Source organism: Mobula hypostoma, chromosome 12 (assembly GCF_963921235.1).
Source record: "Mobula hypostoma chromosome 12, sMobHyp1.1, whole genome shotgun sequence".
NCBI classification, from domain to species: domain Eukaryota; kingdom Metazoa; phylum Chordata; class Chondrichthyes; order Myliobatiformes; family Myliobatidae; genus Mobula; species Mobula hypostoma.
Window position 1 is genome coordinate 66,117,735 of NC_086108.1, and position 16,919 is coordinate 66,134,653.

The window sequence follows — 16,919 nt, forward strand, 5'->3', positions numbered from 1 at the left end:
AAATGGATTTTAGATCTCTGAAACATTAACTAAGGATTAATGTACATTGAGGCTGTTCCAGGTCATATTTGACCCGTATCTATTGAAATGGATTTTAGATCTCTGAAACATTAATTAAGGACTAATCACCCATTTATTAATGTCAGACAGGCTATTTATACATTCTAATTAGATCTGTGGTTCAAAATTTGGTATGGACACTTGTTACGAGGCCATTCTTGGGCTGGGTCAACATTGACCCTGACCATACTGTGAAGGTATGGAATATGAACAGGTTGCCTGGGTTAAATAAACAAACAAAGTAAGGGGCAGGTGCACTAAAGAAAGACACAGATGAACATAATCAACTAATAGTCTGAGGAGGAGGAGCATCAGTGGCTGGAGGACTCTCACACCCCCTGGTGATCAGACTGAAGCATGACAGCAATTTGTCAGGAGATCATCAAGACTATTAGGATTTCCATTGCCTTTGGTTTCGTTACCACTTTAAATAGGACATTAAATTACTAGGAGTTGCAAGGTATATTCTAGAATGGGAGGCAAACATGAGGTGTGGTTTCACTCAGAGATTCACTACCCTATTACTGTGTTACAACAGCAAATGAGAAGATAGACATTCTGTGCCTCGTTACTCAACTCCTTACACCCAAATATTTAACTAACTCTTAAGTGCCTGAGTCAAGCTGCTGCTTGAATCCAAGTCACACACCATCTAGATTTCCCTGTCTGTCTCCACTGACACAAAGAATACAACTGGTGGTAAATGGGACTTGCTATTGTTTTCACTGAACTTTGATCACTACTGTGAGATCATTAAACCTTTTGCAGCCATGCCCTTAATATGTTACTTACTAAGTTTCGACCTTGTCTGTGATCTCCTCCACTATTGCTTGATTATGAACTTGGATGTCTTAGGGCATATATCATAGAACAGTATTGCACAATACAGTCCCTTTGGCACATGAGTCTCTTAAATATCTCTAATGTACAGGCCTCTAGCACCATCTCCAGCAGTGCGCTACAGGCTCCTGCCACTTCATGTATACAAAAAACTACATCTTACACCTACCGGAAATCTTGCTCCACTCACCTTAAATAGATTTCCTCTAGTATTGGTTATTAATGCCTTGGGGGGAAAAAAAACATTTGCTGCCCACTCTATCTATGCACCTCTAATCTTCCAACGAGGAAAGTGCTAGCTTGCTCAATCTTTAATCAAAAGGCACATTCTCTGATCCAGGCAGCAACCTCGTAAATCTCATCTGCACCCTCTCAAAAGCTTTCACATCCTTCATATAATGAGGCAACTAGAACTGAACACAATATTTCAAGAATTGTATATCCTCCTATTGAAGAGGCCTTTAGGATGAAGGCCTCCACGACAGTGCTGGAAATTCATGACTACCATCCCCAACCATGAAGCATTGTTTCCAAAACCTGTTGGAAAGTTTCCACCTCTCTATACTGAGTGCAGGCCCACTTTAATCAATGCTAGATGTTAAGGAATTAAATGAGACCACATCAGGTGACTTTTTCCTCCTTCTTCGAAGAAGAGTGTTCTTTCTACGAAAAGAATTCAACAAGGGTTATCTGGGCCTATTTTTACAATGGCTGGCATAGAGAGCGATTGGGTCAATTATGGGAGTATTGAAGGAAATGAGGGTATTTCATAGAGACAATCTGATATGGGTATCTATTCTGGACTGAGAATGGGAAGGAGGCAGGAAGAGGGCTGGGAAAGGGGAAAGGAAGAGGGGAAAGGGCAAAGAGCGGGAAGCACCAGGGAATGAAATGATCTTGCCTGGTGTCTCAGGGTTAGGCGTGTCTGCAGCTGCAGTACATTCGCGCCCCCCTCCCCCGCTCCTGGCTCTCCTTCTCTGCCAGCTGTCCCACACCTCTACCGCAGCGCTTCGCCCTCACCATTCTCAACATCTTTGCTCCCGCCAGGTTACGAACTCGATCTCCTCTCCACGTTGACAAATAATGCAGTACCGTGCAGAAGTATTGGGTACCCTAGCTATACATGTGTGCCTAAGACTTTGGCAAGTGGGTAGGCATTATTTCTTCATGCTAAGGGAATGAAGAGATATGAGGAGGCAGATGAATTAATATACCGATAGAAATGTTCTGTCATGTCCATATTAAACAAAGGTTCAAATGCACAATTTATACTCCTATTTTCAATGTTTCCATATTACTCCCTCTACATGTTACCCCATATTGGTTTGAAACACGTTGTGACAAGTAGCCAGATTTAGAATTCAACACTGCTCTGTGATTGGTCAAATAGAAATTACAAGCGGTCGTCTGCAACCAGGTCTTGCTTTATCTCACTGAACTAATGAAGTATACCATAAGAAAACTGGTTTGAGATTTTGTGTTTGTATTTATTAGGGATAACAAGGTAATTTTGACTTTGTCTAAAGTTGTATTCTGCTTGTAGAAGATTTTGAGGCAGGGTAAGTTAGTGATGTTTGGTTAGCGACACCCTACCAACAATGAATAAGCTAACGGAGAGGGGAGAATGCGTTCCGTTCTCCGTCGTTGAAGATGATAGTTGACTTTCCATTTCTACAACAGACAGCAGGTGGCGCTTTTGACACTCGTTTATTAATACGGACAGGTTCGCTATAAATGGACCCACACGGAGTTTTAGAAAATTACGATCAGTGCCTTCAATATGGGGATGAGATTGCAGTAGTTAGCCGTGTTGTATTCCATCCACAGAACGTGATCTACAGCGCCAAGGGGAAGCAGGAAGCAGAAAGTAACCAAGATTTCCAAACCACAGGGAGCCCCTGCTGGATGTTAACGGTGAAAAGAAATAACAGTGTCGTTTGAACCGTTCCAACTAAACTTGGTGAAATAGATCCAGGTAAAAATGTTTGATTTCTTAATAAAGCTGATGCAAATCAAATCTATTTTTAGCAGAAAACTACATTCATTTTTTTTCTAAAAGTAGTCAAGGTTGATGCGAGAGCCACTGTTCACACTTCTAAAATGACCTTTGCTCCTTTGATGTGATCGAACACTGGGACACCGTGAAAATCTGCACAGAATCACACCCAGATTCCTCGTTACCTATTTCAATAAAAACACCAGGATAAGTGTCGTTTCTGGTGTGGTTTAAAGGCCATTGGATTTAATAAATGGATCTAAGTTTAACAGAGTAAGAGGATTTTAAATGTTTATATAGTTTTCCCCAAAATTAAGTATTTTAAGAGCCGTGTTTTACTGCTCACCATGTAAGTGACTAGCTGAGGTGTCCGCTTCCATTCTTGCAAGTATTGAATGCTGGTCAAAGTATAATTAATTAGACCCAAAGTTAATATTTTGTGGTACAGTATTAATCCTTTTTTTTTCGTTTTTCACGAGATTTCATTTTCTTTAGGGAACCTGTGCTCGGGCCTCTGCTGAGTTTAAATCAGTTTGTACATAATCCTCTGTGCTTATAGAGCACACATTGGACAGGAGATGACCATTTAGGAAGTGCAAACCGTTGGGCATTTGAAGACCGTGTGGCATTTGAAACCGACAGCTGTTTGACCATGCTGGCTACCGTCCTACTAGAAGACTCTTGGAGTAAAAGTCAGCCCGCACCTGTTGTGAAGTAACAGAGCTTCGAGGCGACAATTGAAGTACTTAGCTGCCCTTTAATGCTCACCCCTCCCCCCTTTCACATTCGCACAATTGGCTATTTTCTTCTTCTCAAGTCCAACACCCCTACTGGGACATAGAACGCCGACAGCAGCTCGCCAGAATCCTCAGTCCCGGGCAGATAGAAGGCGTTCTACCATGCGTCTTTTAGGCAAAGATCCGGTCCCAGGGATGAGCTGTTTCGGCCTTTTTGTTGGCGTTTCTATGGCTCTCTGTTTTTGCCAGATGGGGGTTGATAGCCCCATACCCGACCTTTCTCCTTTCGACGGGCTTGGGACTGTCGATGGCGGAGTTAATTATTCTTGTAACAAGCATCTTAAACAGTGCAGTTCTACGATCTTCTTTCAGGGTAATCAGTTGTTAAATTAATTAGTTATTTTAACCAAACATTCAAAACTGCAAAAAATCCTAAATATAATAAACAGATCAAAAATATCCATCCAGTGGGAAATTATTAACCAGAGTCCTTGCAGCTAAAACACAAGTAATGAATTTTTCTTTAATGTAGTCAGTCTGTACAACTGAAGTTCATAACTGATTTGCTACTTGAAAAGGGAATCGTCTAAATGCAGAACATCTTGCTTTAATCGTGAAATATTTTCGGGTAACATATATTTGAAAGATGCATGCTGATTTGTTAAGCAACTTCGACACTTAGCAAGCATCACCTCGTAGCTGCTTACCTTCCTATAATAATCCAGGCACCTATCGGATAAATTATAACTGCATATAATATCTAATAAAGTTTGGAACGAACCGCATTATTGATTAATGGGAGAAGGGAAAATTATCAGGTTCGGTGTTCTTGATGGTAAAGGAAACATTGTCCTTGATGCATAATATGCTTTTGAAATTTGGCCAGCGAAAAGAAGCGTTTAGGTGATATTGCAAAATTCAGAACTGAGACTTGGATGTAGGAAGGATACAACAGACGCACAGCAACAGTTATATGTGCATCTCTGTTGATGTAGTATTAAATACACACTTCAAGTGACCTTTCGAAAATAGTCGATGTTTGAAATTGGGTGCGGGATTTTTCCTTGCAGTTTTGGAATGGGGATCATGAAAAAGGATAAGTTATATTTCTATATCCGGTCATTTGCTCTGCGTTTAAATCTGTATGCAACTATCATTCACAAGATCAAATCTGTGTTGCGCGATTACAAACGATCTCGAGATGAAAAGTGGTGTATGGTTTACTCATGTCTTTCTCTCTTGCTCTGCCTCCCGCCTCTCTAAAAAAAAGAAGTCGGTTTATGTTATGAGCACTTTAAGAATGGATATGGTGAAAAGCTCAAAGTGACCAGAGAAGGTCAATTTCCTTTAGTACGCCTGAACTTCTTGCTTCGTGTTATTTCGCTATTATGCTGCTTCTATTTTCTTGCGTTCTTGTATTCTGCTGCCTCGAGAATCGAGAAGTTTGAAGAACTTTTAGTCGTGGAATCCTGAAGAGGTACAATTTGGAAGCAAATCCTCGGCGCACTGTGGGCGTGCGCGTCGACCCATTTCCACCTTCTGTCCGCTGCCAACTCGAGCTATCGCAGCGTTTGCTCCGATAGGTGGATTATTCTTTATTTGTTAACACACTGGCACTACACACCTTCATCAGTTAACAAGCGAATAATTGACAAAAAAAAATGTAGAGGCTAGTTGAATACTCGTTACCGGAGCTACTTTAGACAAAACAAGGTTTCATATATTCTCCAGCGAGTGAAAGGGATGTTACCGAATTGTCGGCTTTGGTTGAGGAAAAAAAAAGGCAATCTTCGCTTCTTAAAATTGCTACCATTCCGGTGGGTGGAGAAGAGCTTTTAAATTTAAAAAAAACATGGATGTTTCAACAAAATTGCCTGTTGAGTCTCGACCACCCGGCCAGTTTGTGCATACGGTGTCATAACATGCAGAACAGAAAAGAAATGATGATGGAACAAGTGCTGCGTACGGGCGTTCTGGAAAACGCTATCTTAACACAACCATACTTAAAGAAATACAGAAAATTACAGATCTTAAATTACAAACTTAAGTGACAATCAAAATCACAGATTCATACTGAACCGTTGGCTGCTTTGGATAGTGTTAGGTAGGAAGGCTGAATGTCCCTCTGTATTTCACTGGTGACCCCTGTCAGGCCACCCTTTAAGAAGAGCCCGCGGCTGATCTCCGAGAGGGAACCCAACTCACCCCTTACGTCACGGCCACGTGACGCCCCCTGTCGGATAAATGTCTATTGACAGCAGATTGAGGAGCAGAAGAGGCTTCCGCTGCCTGGCTCAGCTTTGTCAACTTTTCCTTTTTATAAAAAAAACAAACTTTGCTCCTAGCGTCGAGCGGCCGGGCAGCCGTCTACAAACTATGTGCACTAGTCTGAGTTTGGGAGCCGCGAGATTACAGTAAAAAAGGGGCAATATCTGCAAAGTTGTCGATGAGGAAACAAGAGAATAAGGATCCATTGGAAAGGAGTGCGGGTTCTCTGATTTCTTTTCCCCTTGGCCATTCTGAGCCACTCCACTAGGGGGTCTGAGAGACTGGAGAGTTGCTACCGACACAAGGATTGAAGACACTGGGCCGATCACTTCAACAATGACTCTAGGTGCCGACATGTCTGATCATTCACTGCTCTCCGAGGATACAGATATTGATGTGGTCGGTGATATGAACAGCAAAGAAGGGAAATATGGTCATTTTCTTTCTGACAACGATTCAGACGATATCTTAAGCAGGAACGTTTCCGAGAATATTGAGTCCCCGGACTTGTCCGGCGTGTCTGACCCAGGTACGACCAGGGCAAGTGAGAAATCATGCAAAAGTACTTTGGTCAAACCTCCCTACTCTTACATCGCTCTGATCACTATGGCCATTCTACAGAGTCCAAAGAAGAGACTAACATTGAGTGAGATCTGCGAGTTTATCAGTAATCGTTTCCCTTACTACAGGGAAAAGTTCCCTGCCTGGCAGAACTCCATCCGGCACAATTTGTCTCTCAACGACTGCTTTGTGAAAATACCCCGGGAGCCCGGGAATCCTGGCAAGGGCAACTACTGGACTCTCGACCCCGATTCTGCAGACATGTTTGACAACGGGAGCTTCCTTCGGAGGAGGAAACGGTTCAAAAGGCAGCAGCCGTCCGAAATCTTGAGAGATCACGGCAGCTTCATGCCAAGTTTTGGATATGGACCTTATGGCTGCGGTTATGGCATCCAGCTGCAAAATTTCCACCACCCTCATCACCATGCCTCCCCGAGTACGTTCCCATTCCAGCCTCCGCACTGTACGGTGCCATCACCAGCGTCAATGTTCCCAGCTGCAGCTATCCCCTCGCTTTTACACAGCAACGACTTAACCAGGAAATCCTTCTACCCGCAGCTGAGTCCCACTCTACCCAACCTACAAGGATTGAAAGCAGACCCGAGTCAGTCCAGGCCTTCCTTCTCTATAGACAATATCATAGGGGCTGCTCCGTCAAATACCCCCGGGTCTCCCTACTCAGCTCCGCCTGGAAGCCAAGCACAGGTCCTGGCAATGTTAACTCCAGCACTCACGCAGTCCCAGAACCCTCTAAACTTAACGCACGATAATGTTCTACAGACTGGACAGACCTTTTCAAGTAAACTCACAAATCTTAACACCTGTCACTATTAAAATTTCTCGTCCCGTGTAAGGTAGGAATTATACCTTTTGAATATTTGGAACCACAAAAGTATGCTTCTGCTCTGGAAGAAAAGACAAGATATATTTATCGTATGTATATATGTAAAGATACCTGGGGAATATTGAATTCTTAATGTCATTCTTTCTCGTGCTGTCTGTACCGAATGTTACCTTTTCCAATAATTTGATCCACTATACTGTTTAAGCACTGTTAAAGGACGGTTAGGGACCCTCAGGATTATTAAATAAATGATTTTGATGTAAAATACGCGATTTAGAAGGAAAATGGTGAAGAGAATTAATAAACGGATCTTCTAAAATTTCTGTTGCCTTCAGTCCCTAACTGTCTAGTTTTATGGGTTTTCGGTAATTATTTGTATAAAGATAGAGGAAAGATGTACAACTTTCCCACCTCCTGCCTGCTGTCTCATTGGTTGTACATCGATCTATTTTACGAGGAAAGTCTGTGAACAATACAGTGCTCTATGTTTAAAATGTCCATCAGGTCGTTTGGTGTAAATTAATAAATGGTTTTAACTCTGAAAAATATGCCTTCCCATGTATTTGTACATAATGTTTGCTCATAAAACTTAAATCAGAGTTTTAAGTAACTATTTGGGGCCTAAGATTTATAACAATCACAGGATTAAAGTTTGGCGATAATACAACGCCCTGTTATTTTATATTATATATATATTACATTCTGGTAATACCTCACTCTATCTAAATTAACATATTCTGTTTAACTCGAATAGTTCATAATTATTTATTATGTAAATTACATTGTTGTATTCAATGGTCCAGTAAAAACTGAGGCCTCAATTTTGTTCGACGAAGAGATGAGTGAGCATGATATCAAGGACAGAATCGTAATATTTCAAATATACCTAAAATATATGGACAATGCAATTGTTTATAGCTTCATTTGTTCCCTATTTTTTTTAAAAAAATACTATGCTCCAATTTAGAAGTGAAACCAAAAGAAGGGTGCCCATTAAAAAGGCAGTGTTAAGAGTTGGTTATTTTATTTTTCTTCTTGTATGATTATTTTATGAGGTGAGCTGAATACGTTTCAAAAGAGATTTGTGCAGTTTTTTTTATTTTAAAGTAGATTAGCAATAAGGAGTCAGAGGAAAGTTTCATACAATTTGCAAAACATTTTACTCACTCCACACATAAAGACTAACTGGAATTTTCAATTCACCTGTGCATATGGCTATTATGTTCTTAGAAGCTGGAAATAGTTTTGAAGTCTTACTGGTACTTGTTAATCCAATGTATTGTCTGGAACAGCTTCTTCCCAGCTCCTCATAAATAGTCTTGCTGGTGGCTCTCGCTTTGGATATAATTTTCTGGACACCACTAATTTGCAGAAGCGTTGTATCTGCTGTAATCCACACAAAGGCCGTCTAGTTTGTTTATGTTGCTGATAATGCCTCGTCCTGAATAAATGACTCCCAGCGAGCGGTCTCAGGCCCAACTCACGCATTCGCTTTTGAAAAGCGATCTTCTCTCAGACAGTTGGTTGTCTTTTATCTTTGTGTTTCTTTGCCTGTACAAAGGTTGTTTAAGACTCGAAGATCCGCTCCACGGGATAAAACAGACGGGCAATCTATCTATTTTAAAGGTTTGCCAACTACCATGTTTTACTTAGCATAGTAAAGCTCTTTCATTTGCTGTGATTGTGTTCAAGTTGCAATTTTACCACATAGGGCTTTTTCTGACACGCTCATTAGCCGAAGGTACCCCTTTTTGAAGCATGTGATAACGATAAAAATGTGGTTCAGTTCTCAAGATGTCAATGGAACTGTCTTTAATTGTTGACATTAGCCTGTACATTGAGGTCGCATAATTTGGACTAATTGGCAAAGGAATGAAGACAGTCTTCAAGGCTCAACCACGGGATAAAAGGAACACGTCTAATGAAAGTGGGCTATCCATCTGTTGGGCCTGTCTAGGATGAAATTCCAAATCAAAATCAAACCTGTAAGATTTTTTTGTTAGTTTTCCTACTGCCACGGCTATTGTTTGTATTGAGCTAAAATGGGATGAAATACATAGCAAATAAATAAAGCTTGAATTTTGTTCCGTAAAGTTTCCCTTTTAAGCGAAGCGTCGACTGGAAGTGTTCTGGTAGTTAAGTTTTCTTCATCAAAAATTGATCGATTGTAGTTTTTTTTTAGAGTGAAACTGACCTGGCGTGACATTTTGCAGAAAATACTGTAAAAACGATATCTTAATGAGGCATGGAAAAATTATCACCAGCAACTTTGATGTGTGTTGCATGGAAAAATTATGTTTATTTTCAGATTTACAGCATCTACACTATGTTGGTTTTATAATAGGAGTTCAAGGGATAGCTGGTTTGTGTCATTCGGAGTTGGCCACTTAAGATGTACATCGACCATTATGAAACTCCGTGGCTCTTCACAGGTAAAGTGTCGCAGCCTAGTTTCTTTTGTTGCTATGTGAATATTGCCTACAAGTAATCTACTTCAAGAGCCGTCCTTACTGATTTGCATAACAACTGAAATAGGACATTTGCGGTTTGCCCAGCGAGAAGCCTCACGCTCGAAATGGGGGCTTTTATCTTCAACGTAAATCTTTTAAAGGGCAAGTTAATATAGGATTATTTGCAACAACTGCAATAAACCCGTCCAGAACTAGTACCTGTTTGTAATAGGCTGCATAAATCTCCAAGTTATTGTTGAATGGGTCATAGCTGACGTTGAACGTCGGACAATTCAACCGAAGTAATTGTAGTTAAATGTACCGTTTGTCGTCTGCTTAATAGAATTAGGAGTTTCCTACCCTTGCTATTCCATTTCGATCACTTTGCAATTTATTTAATTCACGGGATTCTTTAAGTATATGCAGCCGTGATTAGTCCCATCTCTTTAAGTTAAGAACTACCAGTTTTATATTGATGCGTAAAACAGTAGAAGCATGTTCAAACTGATTATTGTGATAATTCTGGTTGGCATTTTGTGAGCCCCGCTGCCCACGTTGGGTCAATGAGCAGGGAACAGACCTATTAACCTACGTTTTAGTGACACCTATAACGGATACGTGCCAGCTTCTTCATTACAGCGTTAAGTTTCGAACATAGCTGAGAGTAATGATTAGATTTAAAGAAGAGTATAAAACGCGTGTAATTTATATTTAGATAAAACGCAATATACTTTAGGTAGCAAATTGTAGAATTGTCATTTATGTCCTTTCCAATATCAGATAAATATTTTCAGGGCTTTTAGTAAATGTCTTTGAAGACATATTTTTAGAATCAATGATCAATACTGTATCACTTTCGCGAATCGTTATACGATTGTATTCAAAACCAAAAATAAAACCTGTCCCACGTTCAAAGTGATCTGAAATTGTTAAACAACTTGCAGCGTGAAAGGGATATCATATGTACCATCAGGATTAGCTAACACCAACCAACTCTTAAATGGTTTGTATGAACTAACATTAAGATAGTGTTACAATGTGTAATGCTATATCATCTCTATCTCCAGGTCTTAGCACCCAGCGATTTAGAATATAAGGGAGAAATGTGGATGTTTGGTGTCCACATATCCAGGAACAGCTTTAAAGTTGCATTCTGAAAATGCTTTTTGTTTTCTAAAATATACAGTCTGTTTTAACAGAATACGAATTTCGTTTTTCATTTCAAGAATATAGTCAATACACTTGCATGAAATGGGATGGGTTGGTGTGTGTGTGGAGGTGGGGGCGGGAGTCAGTGGGAATCCTGCAAGAGCCGCTGCTTGCCAAAGAATAATTTGGATCTTGTTCATCTGTAAACTGGCCAAAATTATTAATGAAGACAAATCATGTTAATTAATAGGAAAGAGAACACGGATAAATGAACGGGATGAAATCCACAGTTACATTACTTCGTTAGAAATCATTTGGTAAACAAATCCCACACGGGGAATGTTGTGCTGCGTTTAGATGACAGCGTGCTATCCATAACCCGATAGGATATCAACACAAGTACTTCTATACCAAGTGTTAGGTTTCCTCCTAACGAGACTTTTTTTTTAATTTTTGGGATTATTCGCTTTGTCTACGTGAATTTGAAAGAGATTTCAAATGTCATGGGTTCGGTTCCTGCTCAGATAGCGAAGAGTGATCCAAGTACTCCGATTGTTGTGGGGTTGGAACTTGTGATGCGTAAACGCCTTACATGGTGGGTTATACGCCATTGGATTCGCTCTATGATTGTCAGCAAATGTGTGGGTTGGTAAAAATGAACAGAGAAAATGTTTCTAGGAGAAAGTTACTCTTATGAAAAGGAGCAGAGGGTCAGTCAGATAGGAAATGTTCAATCGTTTATATGTTGTTTGTTCTTTTATTTGAGAGTCATAAATATTGCAGTCTGAATGTTCATTAGTACGGCCTGCTTCATTTTTCAGAAATTTTCTTTGGATGAATATTTCATTTGTGATACCATGACAGAGATAATTGTCATGTTGTCTCTGACGCTTCTTTCCATGTATAACCTGTAATGGGAATATGAAACAGATGTCAGCATGTGAGTTATTAAACTTTCATGCAAATAAAATGAGTTTATCTTTTTTTCATAGAACCGAGACGCCACATTCTCAAAACAAATTATTAAATTCCTTATGTTTACAAATCAGATTAGTGACTTTCTATTAAGATTACTCTTAATAACAACTAAGTATTTATTTCAGCAACGGATTGTTCATCTCACAAATATGCTAATATTCAATGGGTTCACCATTCCAATTCACGTAATTGCATTCAACCTCCTAATACTTTAATTTTTTTGAAATAAACTGGTAGTGTGACAAATCATTTAAAGCAGATTTCAACTTGGCGTTGTTTTTAATATGTTTTCAACTTGCTCAGACAAATTGTCAGATATCTTCCTGAGTTTTCTAACCATTTCGAATGAGCATTGCTCAGAAATGTGTTAAAGGTTCACACAACAGAGCTATTCTCGTAACATACTTTCTTGCGGCACATTTATTCTATTACCAACTGATTAAACAGATTTATTTGTGTTTTTAAATGCATTCAATGATTACCCCAACAGTTGTTGTCATTTTAGGTTTGAGTTGGACAAAACCGATGCTTTAGTTTATAAAGCATGCATGAGGTGTGCGGCCTATAGTTTCAAAAACCTTGCACGCGATTGCAGTTCTGTATATCATTTTTTGTAGAAGCTCATTAATTTCGAAATGACAAATGAATGATTTGGTCTTGTTGAAGACGTGTCAAATAACATCAGAAGGTCGCAGAGTACTGATACCTATATTTTCTCCTTATTCACCTGGATTACAAAATTTGAGCAGGGGAATGCAATCCAATTATCTTTAAATGATACCAAAAAGGGCAACGTTTGATAATCGCATTAAATAAAAAACAAAACGGGAAAATAATTTTTCGTTTGCCTTAGCTCAAGAGCCAATGGCCTCGATTGGTTTAATAATCGGAATGAAAACCAGTTCGATAGAAGACAAGTTGTACACCAAATTATTTATTATCTGTGATGGTGTTTGGCGAAAAATATAATTAAATATACTTTTCCTAAAATGTAAAGAATATTACAAGATAATTGACCATATATTGTTGAACATAAATAAGTCCTAAGTTTCTAACTTGTGTTCAGCCCCGGGTCTATTTTGAAATGGAAGCATACAGGACGGAAGTAGGCCATTCGGCCTATAGTGTCTGCGCTGATCAGCAAGATCATTAATCCGCTTTTATTTTTCTCACATTCCCATCAATTTCCTCCAGATTCTACAACACACACTAAGCAAAACTTGTAATAGCCATCCCTCGGGTCTTTTTTTTTTGCCGGAGCACCCAGGGGAAACCCACGCAGTCACGGGGAGAAAGTGCAAACTTCACACACAGAGCAGCGTAGGTCAGTCAGGATTGAATGCAGGTCGCTGGAGCTGGCAGCAGCTTACCGGATGCGACATTTATGCCTCCTTGTTTTTGGGATACAGTATTTAGAACCCTGCTGATCATTCTGAGATCTGAGATTGACTTAACCTTTCAACCCACAAAGAGATTCTTCCAACTGTAATTCCTACCAGTCCTTTGGGCGAAACCTTTATCCTGGTTTTGTTTGGTTCAATATAACGACTTCACCTGCAAAGTAAGCACAGGCCCATTACTACCAGAATTGTACGGACCCACGTTCCTTTCCTCTTCTTCGGAAAGGCAACGGCACTTTCCGTGTGTTTTCCCATGTGCTCAACGAGGAAAGAGCAGCTTATCGTATTTTAGGGAAAAAGTGTGTTTAAAACAAATGAAAATGCATGATATAAGTTGAATTTCATCAAACATGGTAAGAATAAAAACAATGTTCTTACATTTTCTGCCAAATGGACCTAATAAGTTTAGCGGACTCGTTTTGTAAATATGCGCAGACTGTTTATACAGCAACATAACACTTGAATGTATAGTTTTAGTAAAAACAACTTCTGCGGGGGGAGGGGGGAGGGGGGCGGGGAGATCCTGCCATCGAAATCCTAGGACTGCTGAGGTGCAGCTGCTGCACAGAAAAGAGATGCTTGCTGATTATATTAAGAAAATTATTTCCAAAAGAAAGACGATTCCAATTTTTTTTTTAGGTTTCATTTTAACCCTTCGCATAAATCAATTTCGCCCACTTGCATTGTATCATCGAACGGGCTTTATTCTTGAATTTCTCATCTTCTGGATTTAAGTCTGGAATAAGTTCAAGGAGCTATTAATGTTTTGATTAAAAATACTCATGATAACGGAGATTGAGATTTTACGCAAGCCTCATATCCAGGGTTGTTGTCACGCAAACACAACATAGTATGTTTAAACTCGAATATTCAAACTTACAGTGTACAACTGCAATTACACATACAGTATACTTACATAGGTTCACATAGACAAACCGGCAGCTCTTACACATCTCATTTTTAAGGACCTTTTATTTAACAGTGTACTTCAACCCCATCACCAACTTTACTTTTATATATACTTTAATAAACATTAAATGACACATTATCCGAAAGTAATTCTCTACTCCATTTGCAGTGTTAAGGAGAAATGTTTTCTTTCTGACTTTTTTTTATATCTCTGATCATCCTTTACTAACTACCAAAAGGCGCTATTAAAATCTCATCATTTCCATCTGACCAACCAGGATCACACATGGCGAAATTATGTTTTTTTCCAGAAACTTTTCAACGCCTAGTAAATATAGCCTCATTTCAGATGTCCTATACAATTTTCAGAGGTACCGCACGATAACAGGTCCTTCCGGCCTAACGAGCCTTATGTCGAATTCGTTATTATTAATTGCATGGAAAATGTCTTTTTAGCAGCATATGGTACCCTTTTCGGAAAAGTGATCCAGGGAATCGGGAAATAGGTGAGCTGTGCTTTTATCTTGTACTTCTTTTCGTCTCCTTTTCTGTGGATCCAAAGTTTAGACATAGTCGCAGTGAAATAATAGCTCGACTTCTGGAGCCAGGTTGTCCGCCGCTAATGTTACCTCTGCCTTTCTTTCCTTACTGATCTGTATTTACTGTTCTATATTATTTTCCCACACTCCCACGCCTCCTCGTGAATTTTATGTGCTTCTTGTAACGCCCAATCATGGATAGTTAATGCATATGATAATTAATCGCTAATATATCCGACCATTGGAAATATATGCGCGTTGATTTCTTCTGCTGAAGAGTCTCGCGTGGAATATTCCCCTTTCCATCCTTGTCTTTTCCCTGACAGATGTTGAGTTACCTGCTACACAGTTCCTGCAATTCAGCTCTCAATTTTCATTTCACTCTTCTACGCATTTTTAATAAAATTAAATCCCAAAGATCCCTCCCTATACTAATACAAACACGTCAGAAGATGCTGAGGCAATTAAATATATTCTTCAGTGCTGCTGGAGTTATGGACTTTTTGTTTACTTAAATTACTATTTAAGTATGTATTCTTCTATGTATTCTTATCCTGATAGTTGTAAAGCGCCCGAAAATGGAAACTCGTGCAGTACTACTCGTCTGCTACACTGACAAATATGTCAACTCTTGGATGTGATGACAAATCTTCGGTTTACCCACGTGGAAGTAAGAAAAGCACTACTTGGGAGCCGGGCAAGGAAATCATTCGTAACACTCAATCAACGTCGCTAAAAGGATTATCTAGTTATTCGGACAAAGCTGTTGGCGGAAGCTTGCTGCGTGCAACTTGACTGTCGCAAACCAAATGGTTCACTAGGATTTCACGTCAAAGATATTTTATTAGCCATTTGGTCGTACATCACTCCCGAATGTCTCGAAGTCACCAAATGGTGGTCTTCTAATCCACTGTTTTGCTTACATCCACCAGGATAATGGGACCAAAAGACTTCCAAACATACGCATCGAGTCAGAGTACAAATTTTCTCAAACCCGTGCTTTCGTAAAGATTGTACAACGGAAGGCGATCAAACTACATAGTAACATGCACAACGTGTAACTCAAAATCCGCCCTTTTAATCCAAAAGTCTAAATCAATTGTTGGAATTCATAAGGCGAATATAGTCCTTGTTTTTTTTTATTACGGTTATTAGACGTCAAGAATTAGTTGATAAAAGTATACGCCAATTTCTAGGGCATCAATAAATATTTCAGCTAATATTGAGATCCCCAGCAACACTGAGATGACAAATAAGCTGTCGATAGTTTGAAACCTTACCCACTTTCCCCAAAGGACGCCGTGTCTTATTGAAGTTTCTAGCGAATCATATTTTTCATTTAAAATGAAAAATGCTGGAAGTGTTCAGCAAGTCAGCCCGTTACCGCGGAGAAGAGAGATATTTGCGGTCAGAATTGAAAGGATAACCCAGTTTCTTTATCCACAAATGCTGTCTGATTTGCTGAATATTCCCAGGATTTTCTTTTTTGCGTTATCCAAGTTTTCCAGCATTTTCCTTTCTAGTTGCTGTATTTATTGAAATTAAATCTTTGTTTAGGCAACGCAATCTTATTTAATCGTCCTGAGTTAAAGTGGAAGTATGGTATGCGATGCGCATTGTGAACGTTCATAAAGACCACATGTCCATGGAACTCTTTCGAACACCTACCGGGGTATATACCAGCGTAAAAAATATAGCTCTATTCTTATCTGTGCGTTTGCTCATATTTGTATTTATGTGGCAAACGTCAATATATGTGCCTACAAGGCTGTGGACAAAAATGCTCCAGATCTGTGATATAGCGATGGAATAACTTCCACTGTTCAGGCAGCATAACCCATGGCATTCTGTCAGAAAGAGTATATCACGAACTGGGTATTTTAACTTTGCCTTCGCCAATAGCCGTCGGGCGGCCGAATGTTTCCAGCGCTTTTTTTAAACCCAAAATTTCGATCTAACTTGTAAAATATCCGTTCCCCCGCGCCTTTTACAAATTTGTGAATTTGCGCATTTTCGTAGGTATAATTGAGGGTATCTTGTGCCTGTTAATATGTGTAAATGTCTCTGGAGTGGACGGTTGGTTTTCTATCCTCTACTTGTTTATAACAGTTTTCTCATGAACGATTGTATAAAAGAGCTGTCTTTTGTGATTCCGAAGGCAAGTCTCCGTGTCGTTGGTATATTTCTA

General features: G+C 39.6%; 1 protein-coding gene and 1 long non-coding RNA gene across 3 annotated transcripts in view; one reads left to right on the top strand and one right to left on the bottom strand.

Annotated features, from left to right (window-relative positions):
• The first annotated feature begins 5,910 nt into the window (after positions 1 to 5,910).
• The window catches only part of foxd2 (forkhead box D2), a 42,792-nt gene continuing 31,783 nt past the window's right edge, over positions 5,911 to 16,919 (top strand). The window contains exon 1 of the mRNA XM_063064979.1: positions 5,911 to 7,316. Coding sequence (XP_062921049.1) covers positions 6,238 to 7,296 — 1,059 coding nt within the window. The 5' untranslated portion in view covers positions 5,911 to 6,237 and the 3' untranslated portion in view covers positions 7,297 to 7,316. The remainder of the gene's footprint in view (positions 7,317 to 16,919) is intronic.
• The window catches only part of LOC134355192 (uncharacterized), a 143,997-nt gene continuing 138,741 nt past the window's right edge, over positions 11,664 to 16,919 (bottom strand). For both annotated transcript variants that reach the window (XR_010019974.1, XR_010019973.1), the window contains 2 exons: positions 13,380 to 13,437; positions 11,664 to 11,813 (listed from right to left, as the gene is read on the bottom strand). This is a non-coding gene — a long non-coding RNA (uncharacterized LOC134355192). The remainder of the gene's footprint in view (positions 11,814 to 13,379; positions 13,438 to 16,919) is intronic.